This window comes from Cervus elaphus, chromosome 18, assembly GCF_910594005.1.
Source record: "Cervus elaphus chromosome 18, mCerEla1.1, whole genome shotgun sequence".
In the NCBI taxonomy this organism is placed as follows: Eukaryota; Metazoa; Chordata; class Mammalia; order Artiodactyla; family Cervidae; genus Cervus; species Cervus elaphus.
Window position 1 is genome coordinate 120,744,827 of NC_057832.1, and position 18,722 is coordinate 120,763,548.

The 18,722-nt window shown below is 46.2% G+C and overlaps 1 protein-coding gene across 1 annotated transcript in view; it reads left to right on the plus strand.

Moving 5' to 3' along the window:
- The first annotated feature begins 1,987 nt into the window (after positions 1–1,987).
- Positions 1,988–18,722, plus strand: part of DPP6 (dipeptidyl peptidase like 6) — a 1,045,929-nt gene continuing 1,029,194 nt past the window's right edge. The window contains exon 1 of the mRNA XM_043872438.1: positions 1,988–2,366. Within this exon, the coding sequence (XP_043728373.1) occupies positions 2,304–2,366 (63 nt within the window). The 5' untranslated portion in view covers positions 1,988–2,303. The remainder of the gene's footprint in view (positions 2,367–18,722) is intronic.

The window sequence follows — 18,722 nt, forward strand, 5'->3', positions numbered from 1 at the left end:
AGACAGGGAGCTACATTCAATAGCCTGTGATAAACCATAATGGAACAGAATACAGAAAGAATACAACTTTACTGCACAGTACACATCAACAGAACACTGTAAATCAACTAACTATACGTCAATAAAATTTTTTTTTAAAAAGTGATGTGGGTTAAAGAAGACTGCTTTGGAAATGCCTCACAATGATCCCATTGGAAGCATCATGTCTATGCTTCCAATGGAAAGGGCAGATCACAATCTGAAGTTAAGCCAAAAACAGAAGAGGTTTTCTAATGTCACCTAATAAACTCGGTTATTTAACTAAAGGGATTTCTGAGCACTGTAAAAGTTACCACCTGGGTTTTTCTTGCTGCTCAGAGTATAGTATCCAAGAAGGAGAGAGAAACTGAGGCAAGAATTAGTAAGCCAAAAGAAAACAGGAGAACCCCGAGACTAAGAAAATATACTCAGAGACTTCTGGCTTTAGCCCCAACATGGAAAGAACTTAGAAACCACTGCACCCATCCTTACAAGAGAAACCTGAAGACACTGAAAAGCGAAGATGCTTCTTAGACCCAGAAGAGAGTGGCAGTGCCAGGGTACAGGGCTTCCCAGGACTCTGCAGAGATGAGGGAATCCAGGAGGTGCAGCTGAGATCTGTATCCCTGGAGAAAAAGCCCTGGAGACACAAAACCAGGGGACATTCAGTGCAAATCTGGGTGAATTTCTAGAGGCTGAGAGTGAAGCAGTGTGGGGGCAGGAAATTCCGAGTTGGCCTCGGGGTACCACTCACTTGTGGATTTTACCTCCAGAAAAGAGCATCAGTGTCTATAAGTTGTGTATCCGTCCCTGGGTTGAGAAGATCCCCTGGAGAAGGGAATGACAACCCACTCCAGTATTCTCGCCTGGAGAATCCCATGGACAAAGGAACCTGGCGAAGTGGAGTCCATCGTGTCACAAACAGTCCAACACAACTGAAGTGACATAATAGGCATGCAGTGAACATCACCCAACACCTGAGACAAATCTCCTTTTTACTCAAGGATACCATGTGGAGATGGGCTTTGGAAGCACCCCCGCCTGGATACACCTAATAGAGGAAACTTCACATTTAGCTAAATAAATAATATGGCTGTATCCTAATGGCCCACCGTTCAGACTTGGGATTCTAAAATGTTGCAATGCAGTCTTCATAGAGCAGTTGCTCTTTCCTGATAAATATCTATTTTTTTTTATTTCTCAAGGGTGGATTTTCCACCTCTACTCGAATGCTGCCTAATTAGATCGCGACTTCCCGGGAGTCAAAAAAAAAAAAAAAAAGAAAGAAAAGAAGAAGAAGAAGAAGACAAGAAAATACAAAGAAAAGCCTGGGGGACCTGCAAATACTTGCACTGCATTGAGAAGTGGATGCACTCTGCCGCCCTCCCCCCAAGCCCGCGCGGGTCACCGCAGACCCCCGCCCCGCGCAGCGCGTGTCCGGAGCTGTGGCTGGGGCGGACTCTGCCAGGGAGCCCGGTCCCGTCCCAGCTCCCCCTCCGCTCCCTCCGCTTCCTCGCCTTCCTCGGGCAGAGGCGCCTGGCAGAGCCTCGCGTGCCACCTCCCGACCACCCCGGGAAGCTTTGGCAACTGCACCCGGGGCAGGAGCGGCAGGCGAGAGCGGGCGCGCACCCCCCCCCCCCCCCGCCGCCCCGCGAGTGGCCCTTCTCAGTCGCCCCCGCGCCGGCCGGGCAGGTGCGGGTGCGCACGGATTGCGGCTCCAGCCCCGGCGTAGGAGGGCGGGGAAGGGTGTGCTAAGGTCGGCGCAGGAGCCTCGCGCGGACCCGTGCGCCACGCGCCTCGCAGCGGCGACTCAGCTCCCTGGGCTCGTGGGGGCGCAGTGTTCTAGAGCTTCGGCGGCTCTCCGCGGCCCCTCTCTCCGGCCAGGGCCGGTCCTGCCTGCCCCCCGCCCCGCCCCCTCCCACACACATACCTCCTCGCCTCTCCCCGGAGCTCCTTTAGGATCTGCTGGCGCTCAGGTCCGGACAGTCCTGGACTGCTTCCCGGAGAAGGCAGCCCCGGGCACAGCGCCCTCGGAGCCGCCGGCGCCGGCCCGACTCCCTCTGGGATCCCAGCAGCTGCTTCTCCTTCTTCGGCTCCGGGACTCGCAGGGCTCAGCCTCCCTGGGCGAGGGGTCCCTCGGAAACCTGCCGCGTTGGGGACGCCGCCCGGACACGGCTGGACTGCCAGGACCCACCTCGCCTGCGGGAGACGCGCCCCTCGCCACCCTCCAGGCGCCGCGGAACTTGGAGAGGTTCTAGAGCATCGGCGCCCAAGTTCCTCCGGACATGAATCAGACAGCGGGAGCCTCCAACAACGTCAGGTGTCCCCCGGGGGGGAAGAGCCACAAGGTAAGAGACCCACGACGGCGGGACTGGCGCGGGACCTGGCGAGCAGGTGGCGGCTGCAGTTGGCGGGCGAGTGGACGCGCTGCTTTGCGGATTCCGAGCCGCCGACCCCTCCTCCGCCGGGGAGGGGGTCCTTGAGTCCAGTCGGTGGACGCGGCGCGGGGCGGGTTGGGAGGATGGACTGTGTTTAGTCGACCCCGGGCCGACGCCAGGCTCTGCAGGTGCCCCTGCTCCGGGCTGCCCGGGGCTCGGCCGGCCAGCTCGCTGGCAGAAACCGCCGTTTCCCGGGATTACCGGGTTTTCAGGGAGCGGGAGAGGTCGGCGAGGGGCGGGGAGGCAGGGCCCGTGACCCCCTGGGCCCGAGCTTCCTCTTCAGGGCTTGGCCAGGGCGCACTCTCTGGTTGGTGTCAGAGACACGTGCTTAATTAACTTGAATGGGCCGGTGCGTGCCTGGGATGATTTCCAGGAAATGACTGATGTTCGGAGAAAAGAGGGCGGGCCCGGACCCGAGGAGCCTCCAGAACCTCTCGAGTAGCCCAGAGCCAGAGGGACATGCCTCGGGGAGCATCCCTTTCTGCGCGCAGAGGAGCGGATCCCCGCAGAGGTCTGGGTTCCACCTGGGTCAGGTGCCCCACGCAGCCTTACCTGGCCATGGTCAGTGGTGCTCTTCGCCGCCTTGCACGTCTGTCCTTGCCTCGGGTTGTGTTGGTTTGCAGGGAAATTCCTTACCTGGGTTCCATAGAGAAGCTGTGCAGGCGTCTGTGTATCAAATGTGCTTTAAGCATATTTTGGAGTATTGCTAATTTTTTTTTTTTTAATGGGAAGAAGGCAAGGACTTTAGATCTTAGAGTGGATGTGTAGCCGGAATCTGTGCGCTGAGCTTTGGTCTTGTGTTTGCTCCACCTGGTTTTGCTTCTACATTGTTCTATGCAGAGAGCAGCATGTGTGTTTATGAGTGTGTTGTTAAGAGATGGTTCCCACTAACATCTCTTTGTTGTGGTTTGGCTGTATGTGAAGTTGGAGGGAGTAACGATATTAGATTCATCTGGTGGATAAAGGGACTCTTGGTCTGTTGAGTTACATAAGATAAGGCTTTAGGACTGAATACTTTTATTTCAATTAAGGGATAACCAGCATTTTCTACACCATTCGGGCCTGGGTGAAACATATGAATCAGCAAGTCATATCTTGATCTCTGTTCTCATTAACTATGATTCAGGTAGTTACACTTTTCAATTTATTTAATATCCTTAGGAAATGCCTTTTTAATATGGGATAGCTGGTATTATAAGACTTTTTTATTAAAAATAAGAAAGTTTAACTCATCAGTGACTATGTGGTAGAGACATTCAGAAGATCATTTGGTAATTTCTTTTAAAAAAAAAATGCCTTCAGTTCCAATGGTAAAGTGGCTTCTTGGCAATACTGCAGGGTATTGACACTCATAAAACTTTGCAGGAAGTGTTCAAACACACAGCAACAATTTAGAAGGTACTAGAAAACCGTTAGTCATAAGTTAGGCATCTCCCTGTCCCTCTAGCAGGTGTCTAACAAATACTTTGTCCATATTAATTCAATAAACAGTTATCATCAGTCATTTGTATGGTGGCAAATTCCAGCTAAGTTCCATGAACCCAAATATGAGTTTAGATCTTCACTCTCTAGAACACAGCTCTAGTCATAACCACTTTTCATGCTTTAGAGTCTTTGATGGCCCCCACTGCCTAATATGACATTATGATTATCCATCTGCTGGGGGAAAAAAAAATTCCGGTCCTCTTCCTCCAAGAAGAATTCAGTTAAACTGTAGTTTGCCTCTGCCATTTGTAGATTGTATAATCTCTGGTGGCTTGTCTTGAAGGTTGCGGCAGTGAAAGGCAGGGCTCGGATGGAGTATTGGTGAATGTTTTGAAGAGAATGAGGGGCACGTAGAGAGCAGGGGTTGACAGTCGACACTGGAAAGTCCTGGACAGACGACATGAGACTCAATAGTTATAATAAAACATCAAACACTAACATCAGTTTATTTAGTTGTAGGTTTGAAGTGAGTTTGTTTCCGTTTTCTGTGCTGCTGGGAGGGTTCATCTCCTTCGACTTCTCGGGAGGAAGAGCCTCAAGCTCCCAGGCAGGCTCTTCTGTTGGACTGCCCTTTGTGTTATCCATTTACTGATTACTGTCACTGTCATTTCTACTTGGCAGTTTGTTCCTGTCTTCCTCTTTTAAGGGGTGGCTACTCAGCGGTTGAGTTTAGCCAGACTGAGATGTGTTATTTGCCTCCAGGTTCCTTCTCAAATGCTGACCCCCCAGAACTGGGAAAAGAGAGGTCCTTCTTGTAGCTTCCTTGCTCCTGACTGGGTGGGGGGGGTGGTCATCGACATGTGCTAACAGCTGCTAAGGACCACAGGGGGACCAATCCGACAGCAATCCCTGGTCTGGGCAGGAGCCAGTGGTCCTGAGGCGGGAGCTCTAGGAGTGCCGGTCACCTGGGACGGGGAAAGGAAAAGGTGCCCATGGGATGGCACCGTCTCACCCACCCCAGGCTGGTCTGGTGCTGGGCCCCATGAGCATATCCATCAAGCACCCGGCAAGCACCAGTCAACAGCTAGGGTTGTTCTAAATACTTGTGGGAGGCCTGACATTTGGGTGCAGCCCACAGACCCACAGAGCAGCCTACTTGGGGTGGTTCTGCAGGGGCGGGGGTCTGCCTCCATGGGGGCGGGGCTCTGCGTCCACAGGGGCGGGGCTCTGCATCCATGGGGCGGGGCTTGGTGACTTCCACCAGCTCTATTCGGATACTTTTTGGAAAGTCACTAAGTACCAGACTCTTTTGCTTTTTTTTTTTTTTTTTAAAGATACAAGTGGTATACACTTTATGATACTAATTACATAGAAATACACATGAAGAGAAAAGACAGTAAGGAACTCTACCAAACTGGTAACTGTGATCAGCTCAAAACCAGGAGACAGAGTGATTCTTACTCAATACTCATAATGTACTGTGGATTTTTTTTTTTTTGAGTGCTGAATGAACATATTTTGCAGTAGTATTACTAAATGGTGTGCACATGTAAAATGTTGGTTTTGAAAACTTACATACCCATTGCAGCAGCCTTTCTGGCAACAGGGACCGGTTTCTTGGAAGACAGTTTTTCAGGTATGGGGGTGGGTGATGGTTTCAGCATGATTCTAGTGCATTGCATTTATTGTGCACTGTATCTCTATTATTATCACAACAGCACAACATCAAACCTTCAGGCATCAGATCCCAGAGATTGGAGATGCCTGTACCATTGTACGAGGGACTTATCAAACTCCAGTATAACCTCTATGGAAGGAAGAGCTACAGCTTTATTATTTACACAAGATGTTTGCATCTCTTTTTCATTGTCTAAAGGATACTAAAGTCTTCTGTGGTAAAAGGGGAGGTTACTGATAAGTCTCAGTGTTGCAGAATGGACAACTTAAACTTTAACATGCAGTTGTTCAACTATATTCCAAAATTATTCTGCAATTTGTTGTTTAAAATTTTTCCCTCGTTTTAACTTCTTACTTCATAGCACTAATTACTGATCCTTTTCGTCACTGCTGTTTGAAACATAAGAAGAGTGGTACCTAGATGTGCCTGCTCGATGCTGGGTGAGCATCTTCAGGCCTGTAGGGCAGCCTCGCATTCTGTTTTCTGACCTTCTCACTGGAGTATTACATTTCCAATGTCATGAATATTTAAAGGAAAATAAATTTTATATTGAAAAAATTTTTATTGACACGAACTAGATACAGTATTGTATCTAAAGCTCTAATCTTGATTGCTTTATGCTGGGCAATGCTATAATTGTTGAGGGAAGTTATCACGAGGATGTGACTTCTGGTTCCACTGCAGTGGAACCCCCAGCCCGGCCCGCCCCCCACCCCCCATTCCCACAGTGGGAGCCTTTTCAAAGATGCAGGCTTGAGAGAGTGAGGTGATTTTGAGACCACCTGGCCTGAATGATTGGACCCAGTAAGGCCTCTCTGTAAGTCTGAAGATGCTGGTGGGTGGGTGTAGAGATCCTGCTGGTCTTAGGGTCACCCAAGTTCTAAGTCCCCTTGCTTATTAAAACTGCCACCTGCTGATCTGAAGTGACCTGCCTCTTTCTGGGGTCTCTCCCCGCCGTCCATGTACAGGAGTAGGTTTCAGGTTACACCCCCCCAAAGCTGCTGAGAGTTTGAACCAACAATAATCCAAGCATGAAAAGTTTCTTTTTGATGAACTTAGCTTCTTACTTCCCATCCATGTCTACTTTCTACTCCTAGTGCTTACTTCATGGCAAGACAGGGATGGCAAAGATGTGGCCTGTGGGTTTAGTTCAGCTTGGGTCTTTGTCACCTTCCCTTTAGGGCATTAGAGAAAAAAAAAGACTCAGCTGAAAGTATTTTAGTTCAATAGGAATCCATTTTGCATAATTATGCTAGCTAGAGCCAACCTGCATTTTTACTTTGTCTTTAGTCTTAAAAATATTTTCTGCTGCTTATAGAATTCTGAGTGGGTAAGATTTTGGTTTCTCTTCAGCACTTTGAAGGTGGCGTTAGCTGAATTCTGGTCTCATTTTTTTTTCTACTGAGACATGACTAGTCATTTGATTCATTGGTGTCTGGGTGTGAGGTGCCGTTTTTATGTCTGCTGTCAGGATTTTCTCTTTCTCTAGGGTTTTCAGTGTTTGGGTGTTATGTGCCTGGGCATGATTCCCCTCCTATGTGTCCTGCTACGGGGTCATAGATCATCTTGAATGTTTAAATTCACCACAGTTGGGAATATCGCAGCCATTGTTTCTTCGAGTGTTTTGTTTTTTCTTTTTTTGTCTGTCCTATTCTTCTTAATTTGTCGGGATGGCAATTACACGTATGTTAGACTCTTTATCTCATTCTGCAGATGTTTGTTTTTCCTCTCTCATCTTCAGATACAGTCGCTTCTTTCGCTGCTTTCACTCTGTGCCCTGTGTTCTCCATGTGACTGCATTTTCAGTGGTTTACTCCAGATGCTGTGTTCTCCATTCTAGAATTCCCCCCTTTGTTCTGTTTCCCTCCGCTTAGATTTGCTGTCTCTTCATTTGCTGTGTGAGGGCCATTTTCCTTTAATTAATGGGCCTCATTATAATCTCAGCTTTAAAATCCTTGCTTTCTAACGTCTGGGCTGTCTTGGGACTGATCTGTGTTGCTTGTGCTGCTTTGTTGAGGATGGGTCACGTTTTCGTGTTTCTTTTTATGTTGAGTCACTTTCAATTTTAGCTTGACCTTGTGAATGTTGGGTGGAGACGCTGGATTCTCCCTAAAGTGGGCAATTAAGTGAACAGCCACTTACCTGTACTGTGCTCTGTTATCCTTATCTAGTTCAGCTTGAATCCCCCTAGTATTCACATGGCTGGGGTGGGGGGCAGCCAGCCGTTTGGGCAGCACTTATGCACAGAATTTGAGACTCTCCCACTGGTTTTGCTAATTCTAGAATCTTCCCCCCCCCACTTTCTACCTGAAGTAGTTGCCGCAGACCTTTTCCCCGAAGATCTGCTCACTTTGGGTTGCTCTCGAGTGCCTTCAGACTGTGTTTGCTTTGCATTTTGACAGCTGTATGTGTGAAGCTGCTTTGCCCCGACTTTAACTCAGCTATTGTTGGCACTGGGACTCCCCATGTCTTTCCCATCAATCAATTCAGTGCCCAGACCTCAGAATCAGTGGTTTGGGGGACCTCACCTACTGGAAGCCCTAGAATCAGTGGCATCAAATTTCTCACTAGACTTACTCCTAACTTTATTTTTTATAAATTTTCAGTACCCAACTTAATGTTCCTCTGCACTTTGGAACCACATTCAGGAAAGAAGGGTCAACCAATGCCATTCCTGCCAGTGTTGCTGTTCCCTCCTATCTCCTCCTCCCCAAGACTGGTTAAATCTTTGTGAACCTCTCTTCTTGTTGAGTCTCATTTTGTGTTTGTTTGTTTTTTTTTTCATTTCCTCTTCTGTCACTTTTTCCTCTTCTTGCTTTCCTTTTCCTGATGTATGTTCTCCAAAATTCACATTTTGATCAATCATACCCTGTTACATCTAAAGGTTCTCATTTGATCCCTTTTTTCCCCTTTCACGCACACACGCACACACGCACACACACACACACACACACACACACACACACACACACACACACACACACACACACACACACACACACACACACACACACACACGCCCAATTTAATGATCTCCCCTCTCCAAGATAACACCTATTTCTTCCCCCCTCTTTCCTGCCCCTTCCTGTTTAGATCTGGGAGCTTCCCTTCACAAGGCATTTCACCCACTTTCCAAGCTTTTCCTCAGTCTACACTTTGGAGTTAAGTACCTCCTCCTTTTGGCGGGTGAGAAGATTTCCCTCCTGGATTTGAGGACACAGCTGAATCACCAGCTTCCTCTCTGTGGGCAGCCTCCCTAATGGTTAGATCAACCATGACTCACAAGCTGCTCTGGGCATCAGAGACACACACGAAGCTTGTGAATTGTGATTTATCGCTGTCATAACTTGGTTCACGTCCTGCCTTTTCTCCTCCGTCACACATTCTACTTCGTGACCACTGTCCCTGTGCTGGGACCAAGCATATCCCAGAGCTAGACTTCAGCTGAGAAGGAGTCCATCGTGACTCCTGCTTGTCGGATCGCTCCAGCTTGTCTTTTGGCTTGAATTTCATGATCCCTGGGCCTACCAGGACCTCCGCAGATAGCTTTTACTGAGTTCCCAGCTTCCCTGATGCTGACGGCTGACAGATATCCGTCATCCTCTGCAGGAGTGCCTGGTTCCTCCCTTCAGAGGGAATCCTCTGAACTTTATTTTATTTATGCATTTATTTATTCTGTTGAAGCATAGTTGATTTAATGTGTAGTGTTAATTTTTAGATTACAGCAAAGTGATTCAGTTATACATACGTGCACATTCTTTTTCATATTCTTTTCCATTATGGTTTATCACAGGGTGTCTAACAGAGTTCCCTGTGCTATATGGTAGGATCTCGTTGTTTATCCATTTTGTATGTACTAGTTTGCATCTGCTAAACCCAAACTCCCAATCCATCCCTCCCCCATCCTCCTCCCCTTTGGCCGCTCTTAGTCTCTTCTCTACATCTGTGAGTCTGTTTCATTATGAGTTCATTTGCTTCATATTTTAGATTCCACATATAAGTGATATCTTATGGTATTTATCTTTCTTTCTGAGTTTGACTTGCCAATCATAGTTCTTTAATATTTATTTATTTTTATTTATTTATTTATTTGATTGCACTGGGTCTTAGTTTCAGCAAGTGGGACCTAGTTCCCTGGCCAGGGATCAAACTCTGGTCCACTACATTGAGATCACTAAGTCTTAGCTATAGGACCACCAGGGAAGTCCTGCCAACCATAGGTCTTCATGCTAAATAAGTGGCTTCCTTTTTAGGTTGGTAATTACTGAAAGAAATAGGAAAGAAAACCCATATAAATAAAAAAATGTAAATTCTTTTTACTGCCCAGAATCTAAATCATGCTGGAGAATTTTAAAAAGTTTAATGGGATGCATAAAACATAAATTGCTTTAATGACTTCCAGGATATTAGTGAAAATCTATTTATGTTATTTTGGTTATACATTTTATTGATTCTTAAAATTTTAATTGTCCTCGTTTTCTCAGTAAAATGCATAAAACAAATATAAGCTCATGCATAAGTTAAATTTCCAGGAACAGAGGGCAGTAAATGAGAAGTAATTGTTTTTCTGGTCTAAATCTAACATGTTGGATTGTTCAAATTATTTAAGTCCAAAGGTGGACCTCAAGTGCAGTGTTTTGATAATCTCACATCTTATATCTTGTAGACCCCAAATCTGGTACTATTTTTGACTAAGGGCCTAGAAATCTGTGTTCAGTCAACAGAGGTGAAGGAAATTTATCTAACACTTTGCTCATCCCCTCCCCACACTCTTAGGGCCTTAGAAAGTTTGCATTGTCTTCATGACACACAGTTTTAATGCCGTCTCAGTATCTCCATCGTCCTTCTTAATTTTTTTTAAGTTTAATTAGAACAATTTTTACTGAAGTCTAGTTGATTTACAGTGTTGTGTTCATTTCAGGTGCACAGTAAAGTGATTTAGTTATACATCCTCTTTCATTATAGGTTTTTCACAAGAGATTGGATTAGTTCCCTGTGTTGTTCAGTAGGTCCTCTTGCCTGTCTACTTTGTATACTGTAATGTGTATCTATGAATCCCAGACTTCTTTTTTTAAAACAAAATATTCAAATGCAATATTAAGAGGGCATTAGATATTTAGAGATTACTAGATAATTAAAATGATATCTGAATGTGATGTCACAAAATGTGGATGCAACAGAGCAAGTTTGTATTTTTAAATTTTATTTTTCATAAAATAGAAAATGAAGATGCAGGGGACCTTTCTTAAAGTCATCTCAAACGTACAAGCTCAGATGTGGAAAAACCCCTTTGGTGAAGGATTATTTACTGAGAAAGCATGGAAATAAGGGAAAAGGAGGACGACTGGACCTCACAGTTGGTTGAGCTATGCCTTCTGTGTGGACTGAGTTAAGGGGAAGTTACTGAAGCTCCTTGGGCCTTTTTTTTTTTTTAATGTAAAAACTGAGGACATACACTAGGCTTCTGAGCCCCACCAAGCTCTTAACTGCAACTATTCCATCCCCAGAAAGAGCCATAAGCAAGGTGGTTTGCCATTATTAAGGCATTCCCAGGTGCAGAAATCAAAGGCAATTCTGTAATAAAATATACTCAATGGAAACTCTAAACCAGTGGGAGTCCTTCACACTTTAGTATAAAAGCAAACACATACTATGAATATCTGACATAAAACTGAGGCCAGAATCAACAATTCGGGGTGCTTTCTCCCTCCTTCCACTTTTCTTATTTTTTTCCTGAATGTTAGCTTATTTCACCTTCATAACAGCCACTAAGGTAGATACATGAGTTTTTATTTCTTTTTTTTTTTAACTGAGGAAATGGAGTTCCATGATTATATGCAAATCATTTGTGGCCCCAGGGGTGGTAAACTGAAGAAAATGTATTCAAAAATGTATTCAAACTGAAAACATATAAATAATAAATAGTACTGAATTTGTTTACTTGGTAGCTTCAACCTGTGTTTCTTTCAACCCTGAAGTCTACCTGTTCCTTTATTTATATATTTTGTGGGCATTGGATTGCTTGCCTATGATACTTAGGGAAAAAAAAAAAGAAACTGATGCTACTTTTATTAATGAGGTAGGATCTTCACAGATGAGCCAGGAAACAACAGAATACAATACCAGGGGGTGTTAAAAACGAGTAAGGCTGCCTTGTGGGATTGCAGCTGGTCAGAGCAGAGAGTGCTCAGTGAAGTTCATGGGGGGAGGCAGAGATGTTGCTGACTGCCCTTCCCACGTGCCCTGCAGTCATAGAAAGTGCACAGAGACTCGAGGCTCCATGAACAGACTTGCTCGCTTTCCAGATAGATAGCTGTGATCTTTGGCAACTCAGGGACCTGTAGAGTTCTGATAGACAGGTATTATGTAACATTGTCTGTATTGGCTCCTGGTGCTTTTTATTTGTGACCCCTAAGAATAGATTCCGGTTCTTCCCAGTAGAGGAATTGTGCTTAATTTCCTCTGTGTAATAGTCAGGAGCCTGAGAAATCATCAAAAGGGACCTGATATTAAAAAAAAACAACAACAACAATACAGCAGTGGATATCATCTCCCACGCTGTATCAAGCTTTTGGGGGTGCCGCAACATTTCTTTCTTAATTCACTCTTCAGCTGCCAGCTGGACACGTGTGTAACAGAGATGCTATTCATTGCTTCCTGGGCCGTTTATGGTCAGTGAGAGGAGACCCCTGCCCACAGCCTCTGCTGTCCTGTTTAAAACAGAGGACTCAGCCTTCTCCTGAACACAGCTGTTCAGACCGGGGCTGACCAACGTCCTCCCACAGAAGAAATCTGCAGAGTGAGCTGAGCCAATCAAACCCTTTCTTGGCAATTTTGAAGTGAGAGACACAGAGACGCCCATCAGGGGACAGAAGTCCCCTGTGTAAGAGCACATAGACAGCCGTGTGCAGTCGTGAGATGCTAAGGATGTCTGGTGGGAGAAAGAAAGGAGCGCAGCAGAGGTGACAGAAGTGGTAAGACTCAGCGGGTCTGGCCTCACCTTCGGACTTCCGGGTTACAGTTCACAGGAAGCCTGTCTTTATTGTCATTTTTGTTGCTGTTCATTCGCTCAGTCATATCTGACTCTTTGCAACCCCATGGACTGCAGCACGCCAGGCTTCCTTGTCCTTCGCTGTCTCCCAGAGTTTGCTCAAACTCATGTCCATCGAGTCAGTGATGCCATCCAACCATCTCGTCCTCTGTTACCCCCTTCCCTTCCTTCCCTCAGTCTTTCCCAGCATCAGGGTCTTTTCCAGTGAGTCGGCTCTTCGCATCAGGGGGCCAAGATTTTGGAGCTTCAGCTTCAGCATCAGTCCTTCCAATGAATATTCAGGGTTGATTTCCTTTAGGGTTGACTGGTTTGATCTCCTTGCAGTCCAGGGGACTCTCAAGCGTTCTCCAGCACCACAATTTGAGCCTGTCTCTATGCCCCTATATTTCCTTTTAGGCTCCTTCTGCTTTCTGAGATGTACTACTAGGTAAAATTGATAGAAAATAAAATCTGAAATTTCTAGCAAGATTTCCCATGTTCATTCCGTCTCTCCACTCCTACCAAATAGAATTGTTTTGGAGGAACAGACTTTTTGCTAAACTTCTTTGCATTCTTGCTTTATATCTCAAGAGACACAAGTGAGGGAAAAGAAGTCACTGAATTGCTTTCTAAGCAGGAGTGGGAGTGATGGCTACGTTCCAGGTTATTATTGGATAGAGCTCGCCAAGAGCTGAATTTATCAGAAAAATGGAGGGTATCTGTGAGGCTTTGTGGCAAGAGATAAAAGGGAACAAGACAGAAAAAGATGATGTTGCTGGCGGCCAGGAGCTGTACATTGGGGAATGGAATAGAAATGTTGGGTGTTGTATCTCCCTTTTCAGAGAAGCGGCAAGAAAAATCTCTGGGCTCACTGATGGGCTGCATGGCTAGACATGGGCTTTCTGCGGCAACTGGAGTTGGGTCTTTTGATGTAACTTTGAATATAGGTTCAAGGTGAGGGCAGGACAAGGTCTCAAAGGCACTGGGGGGCCCAGAAAATCTAGATTACCTCCACAATATATTTGTTATTTTTTCACTTTGTTTTTTAATTTGAGCTACTTTCAGGGGTTTCTATATTTTTTTCAGTCCAATGAGCTCTAACAAAAATGGTGTGGCATCTGTAAATCACGGGGTGGCGGGCAGGGTTCAGTAAACGTGAGACCTGATCTCTTTTTGCAGTGAATGCTCAGTGTTCCTCTGACTGCGTCGACGACTCTTGGGATCATCAGGAGACAAACTTATTGGTTTTTTCTAATGTGTCTTTGAAACAAGTTTTGACTGGTTGGTACCCAGATTTGTGAAGCTATTTAGCCTTTTCTGTGTTCTTTAGTATTACAGATGAGTGTGAGTGTGTGTTAGTGGCTCAGTCGTGTCTGACTCTTTGTGACGCCATGGACTGGGGCCCACCAGGCTCCTCTATCCATGGGATTCTCCAGGCAAGGATACTGGAGTGGGTTGCCATTCCCTTCTCCAGGGGACCTTCCCAACCCAGGGATCAAACCTGGGTCTCACACATTACAGGCAGACTCTTTACCATCTGAGCCACTAGGGAAGACTGTTATTACAGGTAGTGTGATTTAGAGTTAAAATGCCCATTGTTGTTAGTCGCTCAGTTGTGTCCGACTCTTTGAGACCCCGTGGACTGTAGCCCACCAGGCTCCTCTGTTCATGGGATTCTCCAGGCAAGAATCCTGGAGCGGGTAGCCGTTTCCTACTCCAGGGAATCTTCCTGACCCAGGGATTGAACCCATGTCTTCTGCATTGGCAGGCAGATTCCTCTTGTCTGAGCCACCAGGCAAGCCCTTAAAATGCCCAGGCCGGTCTTCTATAGGAAGGTTAACTCTAGAATTCATGCAGAGATAGGCTCCGCCTCCCTCCCAGGTTGACCTGCTTCAGGTCTGCAAGCCTGCGGCGGGGAGGGCGGGGGGCTTCTCCGTGCTTCCTTCCTGGCGCATTTCTTCCTCTTCCCCCGCACCCACCAGTCCCCGTTTGTTGTTTCGCCGTGGTTGAGTTCAGGCAGAGAAGGAATGGGGGGAAAGGCAGAGTGAATATTGCCCAGGTTGCCCTGCATGTGGCATATGCACAAAACTGATCTTTTTGGTTTTTTTCCTGGAGACCTTTCAGGGTGTTTTCATGGGATGCGCTCACACAGGATACGGACAGGTGACTGCAGCATCTTCCCGGCCGTGACACCATCTCCACCCTCATGCTTCCTGGGGTCACCCTAAGCTAGGTGCTTTGCTCTGTTGGGTGGGGCCCCTGGCTGAGTGGCCCGTGGCTTCTGCCTCCCCCGTGGTCCGTTTCTGGTCCATGAGAAGCACTGCGTGTCCCATCACTGCTACCGTCTCAGCTTGCTCCCTCTCTTCCCGTCAGCTGTCTGAGAGGCACTCTGGTTTCTGCTTCCTGGTTTTAAGTTTGGCCTGGTAGGATCTGGGTACCACTGCTTATGCTTCCGAGGCCCCCGTTCCAAGCTCCCCGAGGGGCGCTCTGTGCTCAGAGGTGACCTGCCGCTTTCCTTTTCCTCGTCTGGTTGTACATCCTCCTCCACCAGAAAGGTGGAGGTGTCGGAGGACCCCACCAGGGCTCTGGATTGGCCGTGTCCTTTCAGGTGGTCATGTCCTCTCAGGTGATGGCTGTTGTGTGCCTCCGAAGTTCAAGCCCCTCATATCATTTCCTAGACTACTCATCTAACAGACCCTTTAGGCTGTGCCTGCTGATCACCATTACTGTTCTGAACTTCTGGTGCTTCAGTTGAGACTGAAGATCCTGTTAAGCTTGGTTCTCTTTCTGCTTGGGCTGGTAAGACCACTGGTCAGTGGGTCATGTGCATCCATGGAGAGTGCTGTCTCAACTCAGGGTGCGCATTGATTGGAAGGACAGATCTTGGCTTATGTGACTAAAAGGATTCATGGGGTTTCTGCCGGGCAGTGGAGGACACAGGCTTGGCTTGAGCCTGCGCTTTATCTAAGGAGCACAGGCATATTCTCGAAAAGTGGAAAGTGTCTGTTTTCTTTATTCTGGAGGTTGCCTGCGCACTCATGTGTATCCAAGGAAAGTAGCAGTCCTTGACTAGCTTGCTCACCCTTCCTGCTAAAGTCCCTCTGCTGTGGTGCTTCTCAATCCTTCCTGTGCACACTCCTCAATTAGGAGTTCTTGTAAGAACACATATTCTGGGAATCCCCTGGTGGTCCAGGGGCTAAGGCTCCAGGCTCCCAATGCAGGGGGCCCGGCCTCAATCTCTGGTCAGGGAACTAGATCCTGCACGCCTCAGTGAAGGTCAGAGCTCCTGTGTGCTGCAGCTAAGACCTGTTGCAGTCAAATAAATGAATGTTTTTTAAAATGCATGTTCTGACTGAGTAGTTTGAGGGTGGACCCCAAGATCTGCATTTCTTAGAAAGCCCTCCAATGAAACTATTGCTACTTATGCTTAGAGCACACTTGTTTTGTATATAGGCCTGGTCCAGCAGCCAGAAATTAAAACACACTTGCTTCTTGGAAGGAAACTATGATAAACCTAGGTAGCATATTAAAAAGCGGAGACATCACTTTGCTGACAAAGGTCCATCTAGTCAAAGCCATGGCTTCTCCAGTAGTCATGTATGGATGTGAAAGATGGACCATAAAGAAAGCTGAGCGCCAAGAATTGATGCTTTTGAACTGTGGTGTTGGAGAAGACTCTTGAGAGTCCCTTGGATGCAAGGATCAATCAATGAATTCTAAGGGAAATCAACCCTGAATAGTCATTGGAATGACTGATGCTGAAGCTGAATCTCCAGTATTTTGGCCACCTGATGCATAGAGCCTACTTATTGGAAAAGACCTTGATGCTAGAAAGATTGAGGGCAGGAGGAGAAGGGGACAACAGAGGATGAGATGGTTAGATAACATCACCAATTCAATGGGAATGGATTTGAGCAAATGCTAGGAGATAGTGAAGGACAGGGAAGCCTAGTGTGCTGCGGTTCATGGCATCACAAAGAGTCAGACAGAACTTAGTGATGGAACAACAAGAACAGCTGGTCCAGCATCTTGGGTCAGCTGTCCACTTCAGATGCCGTCTTCTTTGCCTTTGCTCTGGTGTTCTCTCTCCCGGAGCACCCTCTGAGCAGCAAGGCCCCACTGCTCTCCTGAGTAACACTGATACAGCCCATATCACAGGATGCCTTTGGTTATGTAGTTGTGACAAATCATTGGAAGCCTTTCTGCTTGGGAAAGGCTTGGTCATAGTTTGCATTTAATGGTCCCTCATTTCTTCGGTCCATGGTTAGAAAATCTGGTGCCATTCATTTGGAAAGGAGGATTGAAACAGGCAAGAAGAGGATGGGCTTCATATTGTCAGCTGTGCCCTCAACAGCTCTGTGGCCATCACCATGGGATAGGCATTTCCAGAGTTTAACCACTTTTATTAGAGTTTTTTATTCAGATGGGCTCCAAGGGCCTAGAGAATAGTAATATTTTAAGTCTATTTTATGCTTATCTACTCAACTATCCTGGACTTCCCATGTGGCTCAGTGATGTAGAATCCACTTGCCATGCAGGAGACCTGGGGTCAAGCCCTGGGTGGGGAAGATTCCCTGGAGAACGAAATGGCAACCTACTCCAGTATTCTTGCCTGGAGAATCCCATGGACAGAGGAGCCTGGTGGGCTACAGTCCATGGGGTTGCAGAGAGTCGGACATGACTTAGCAACTAAAGAACAACAATTGAACTTTATTACTAAAAATCTTGGGAACCATCTCTGCATTTTTGCATCTATTTTTATTTGTGGAACAGGAGCTAGAATTTTGCCCTTAGTTCGTGGTCAAGAAATATTTGTGATGATGCTGAAGAACTTTGGTGATAGGAGAGTGGATCCAAATACTGAGGAATCCACTGGCTTTTTAAAAATGTATTTAGCAAATCCTTATTGCTGAATGATGTTGACTTTCTAAGTGAAAATAGTAAATCCCATTGTATTCATGTATGCTGAGTTTCTCATCTCTGACTTTGACAAGGACTAAGAGAGGCAACGCTTCCAAAATCCAATTGGATCAGTAGAGCAGAGGAGTTATAAACTTTATCATTATAAAAGAATGAATTTTTTTCTTTTTTAAAAAAATGGGCCAAGAAATACAGGCAAAGAAAACCTGTGTTTCCTTGCTCACACGTTTTGGTGATTCTACATCAATAAAATTGTGTTCTCTTTGAGTTATAGTTCACCAGGACATTATCAAAATCACTTCATCTTTCTAAATAGTTGCTATATATTTTAAAATAGCTATTTGAATTCTAGCCACGTCAGAATCCACTTAATAATTTGCAGAGTGCTTCATGGAGCTCTGAGCTGTCCCATCACACACTCTCCTGGGCTGTAGAGCTGTAAGTTGAGGAGAGTCAAGAAAATGACTGATGGAAAAGGCAAAATGACCCAGTCTCAGTCTGTAAATTGCATATTATTACAAACAAGGAAATGTCACCATGACATTTAGTAGCTGGAAAAGAGGAGTGAGGAGGGGTTGAGCAGGAGTTGTAAATAAGCTTGTGAAGTCTAGAGATTCCTTCTTGGTACCTCCTCTGGCCGTACTGAGTCAAGTGTTTCCCTTTATTCAGGAGAACAGAAAGTACCCATTGTTCATCTCCCCGCTGAATGATGGCTTTTAAGGGCTGAAAGTGAAAGTGTTGCTCGCTCAGTCAGGTCCTGCTCTTTGCGACCCCATGGACTGTAGCCCTCCGGCTCCTTTGTCCTTGGATTTTTCCAGGCAAGAATCCTGAAGTGGGTTGCCATTCCCTTCTCCAGGGGTTCTTCCCGACCGAAGATCTCCTGCTTTGCAGGCAGATTCTTTACCATCTGAGCCACCAAGGAAGGCTCATTTTTAAAGGATAGATTGAGTAAATTGCTGCCCTGCAGGCAACTTTGAGAATAGAACATTCAAGGGTCAAGTGTATGTCACAAAAGTGGGAAAAGCTCTGTGTATGTGGATTGGATATTCTGGGAGACTGAAATCTTATTCTGGATAAAACTACCAGAGACTATTGGGCTGGCCAAAAAGTTCCATTTGGGTTTTTCAATACAAATTTTAACATTTACATCACTCCACGTTCCCTTTGCAGCACTGTTGTGTTGATGGCTCCACATACATCCATTTATGTTGTG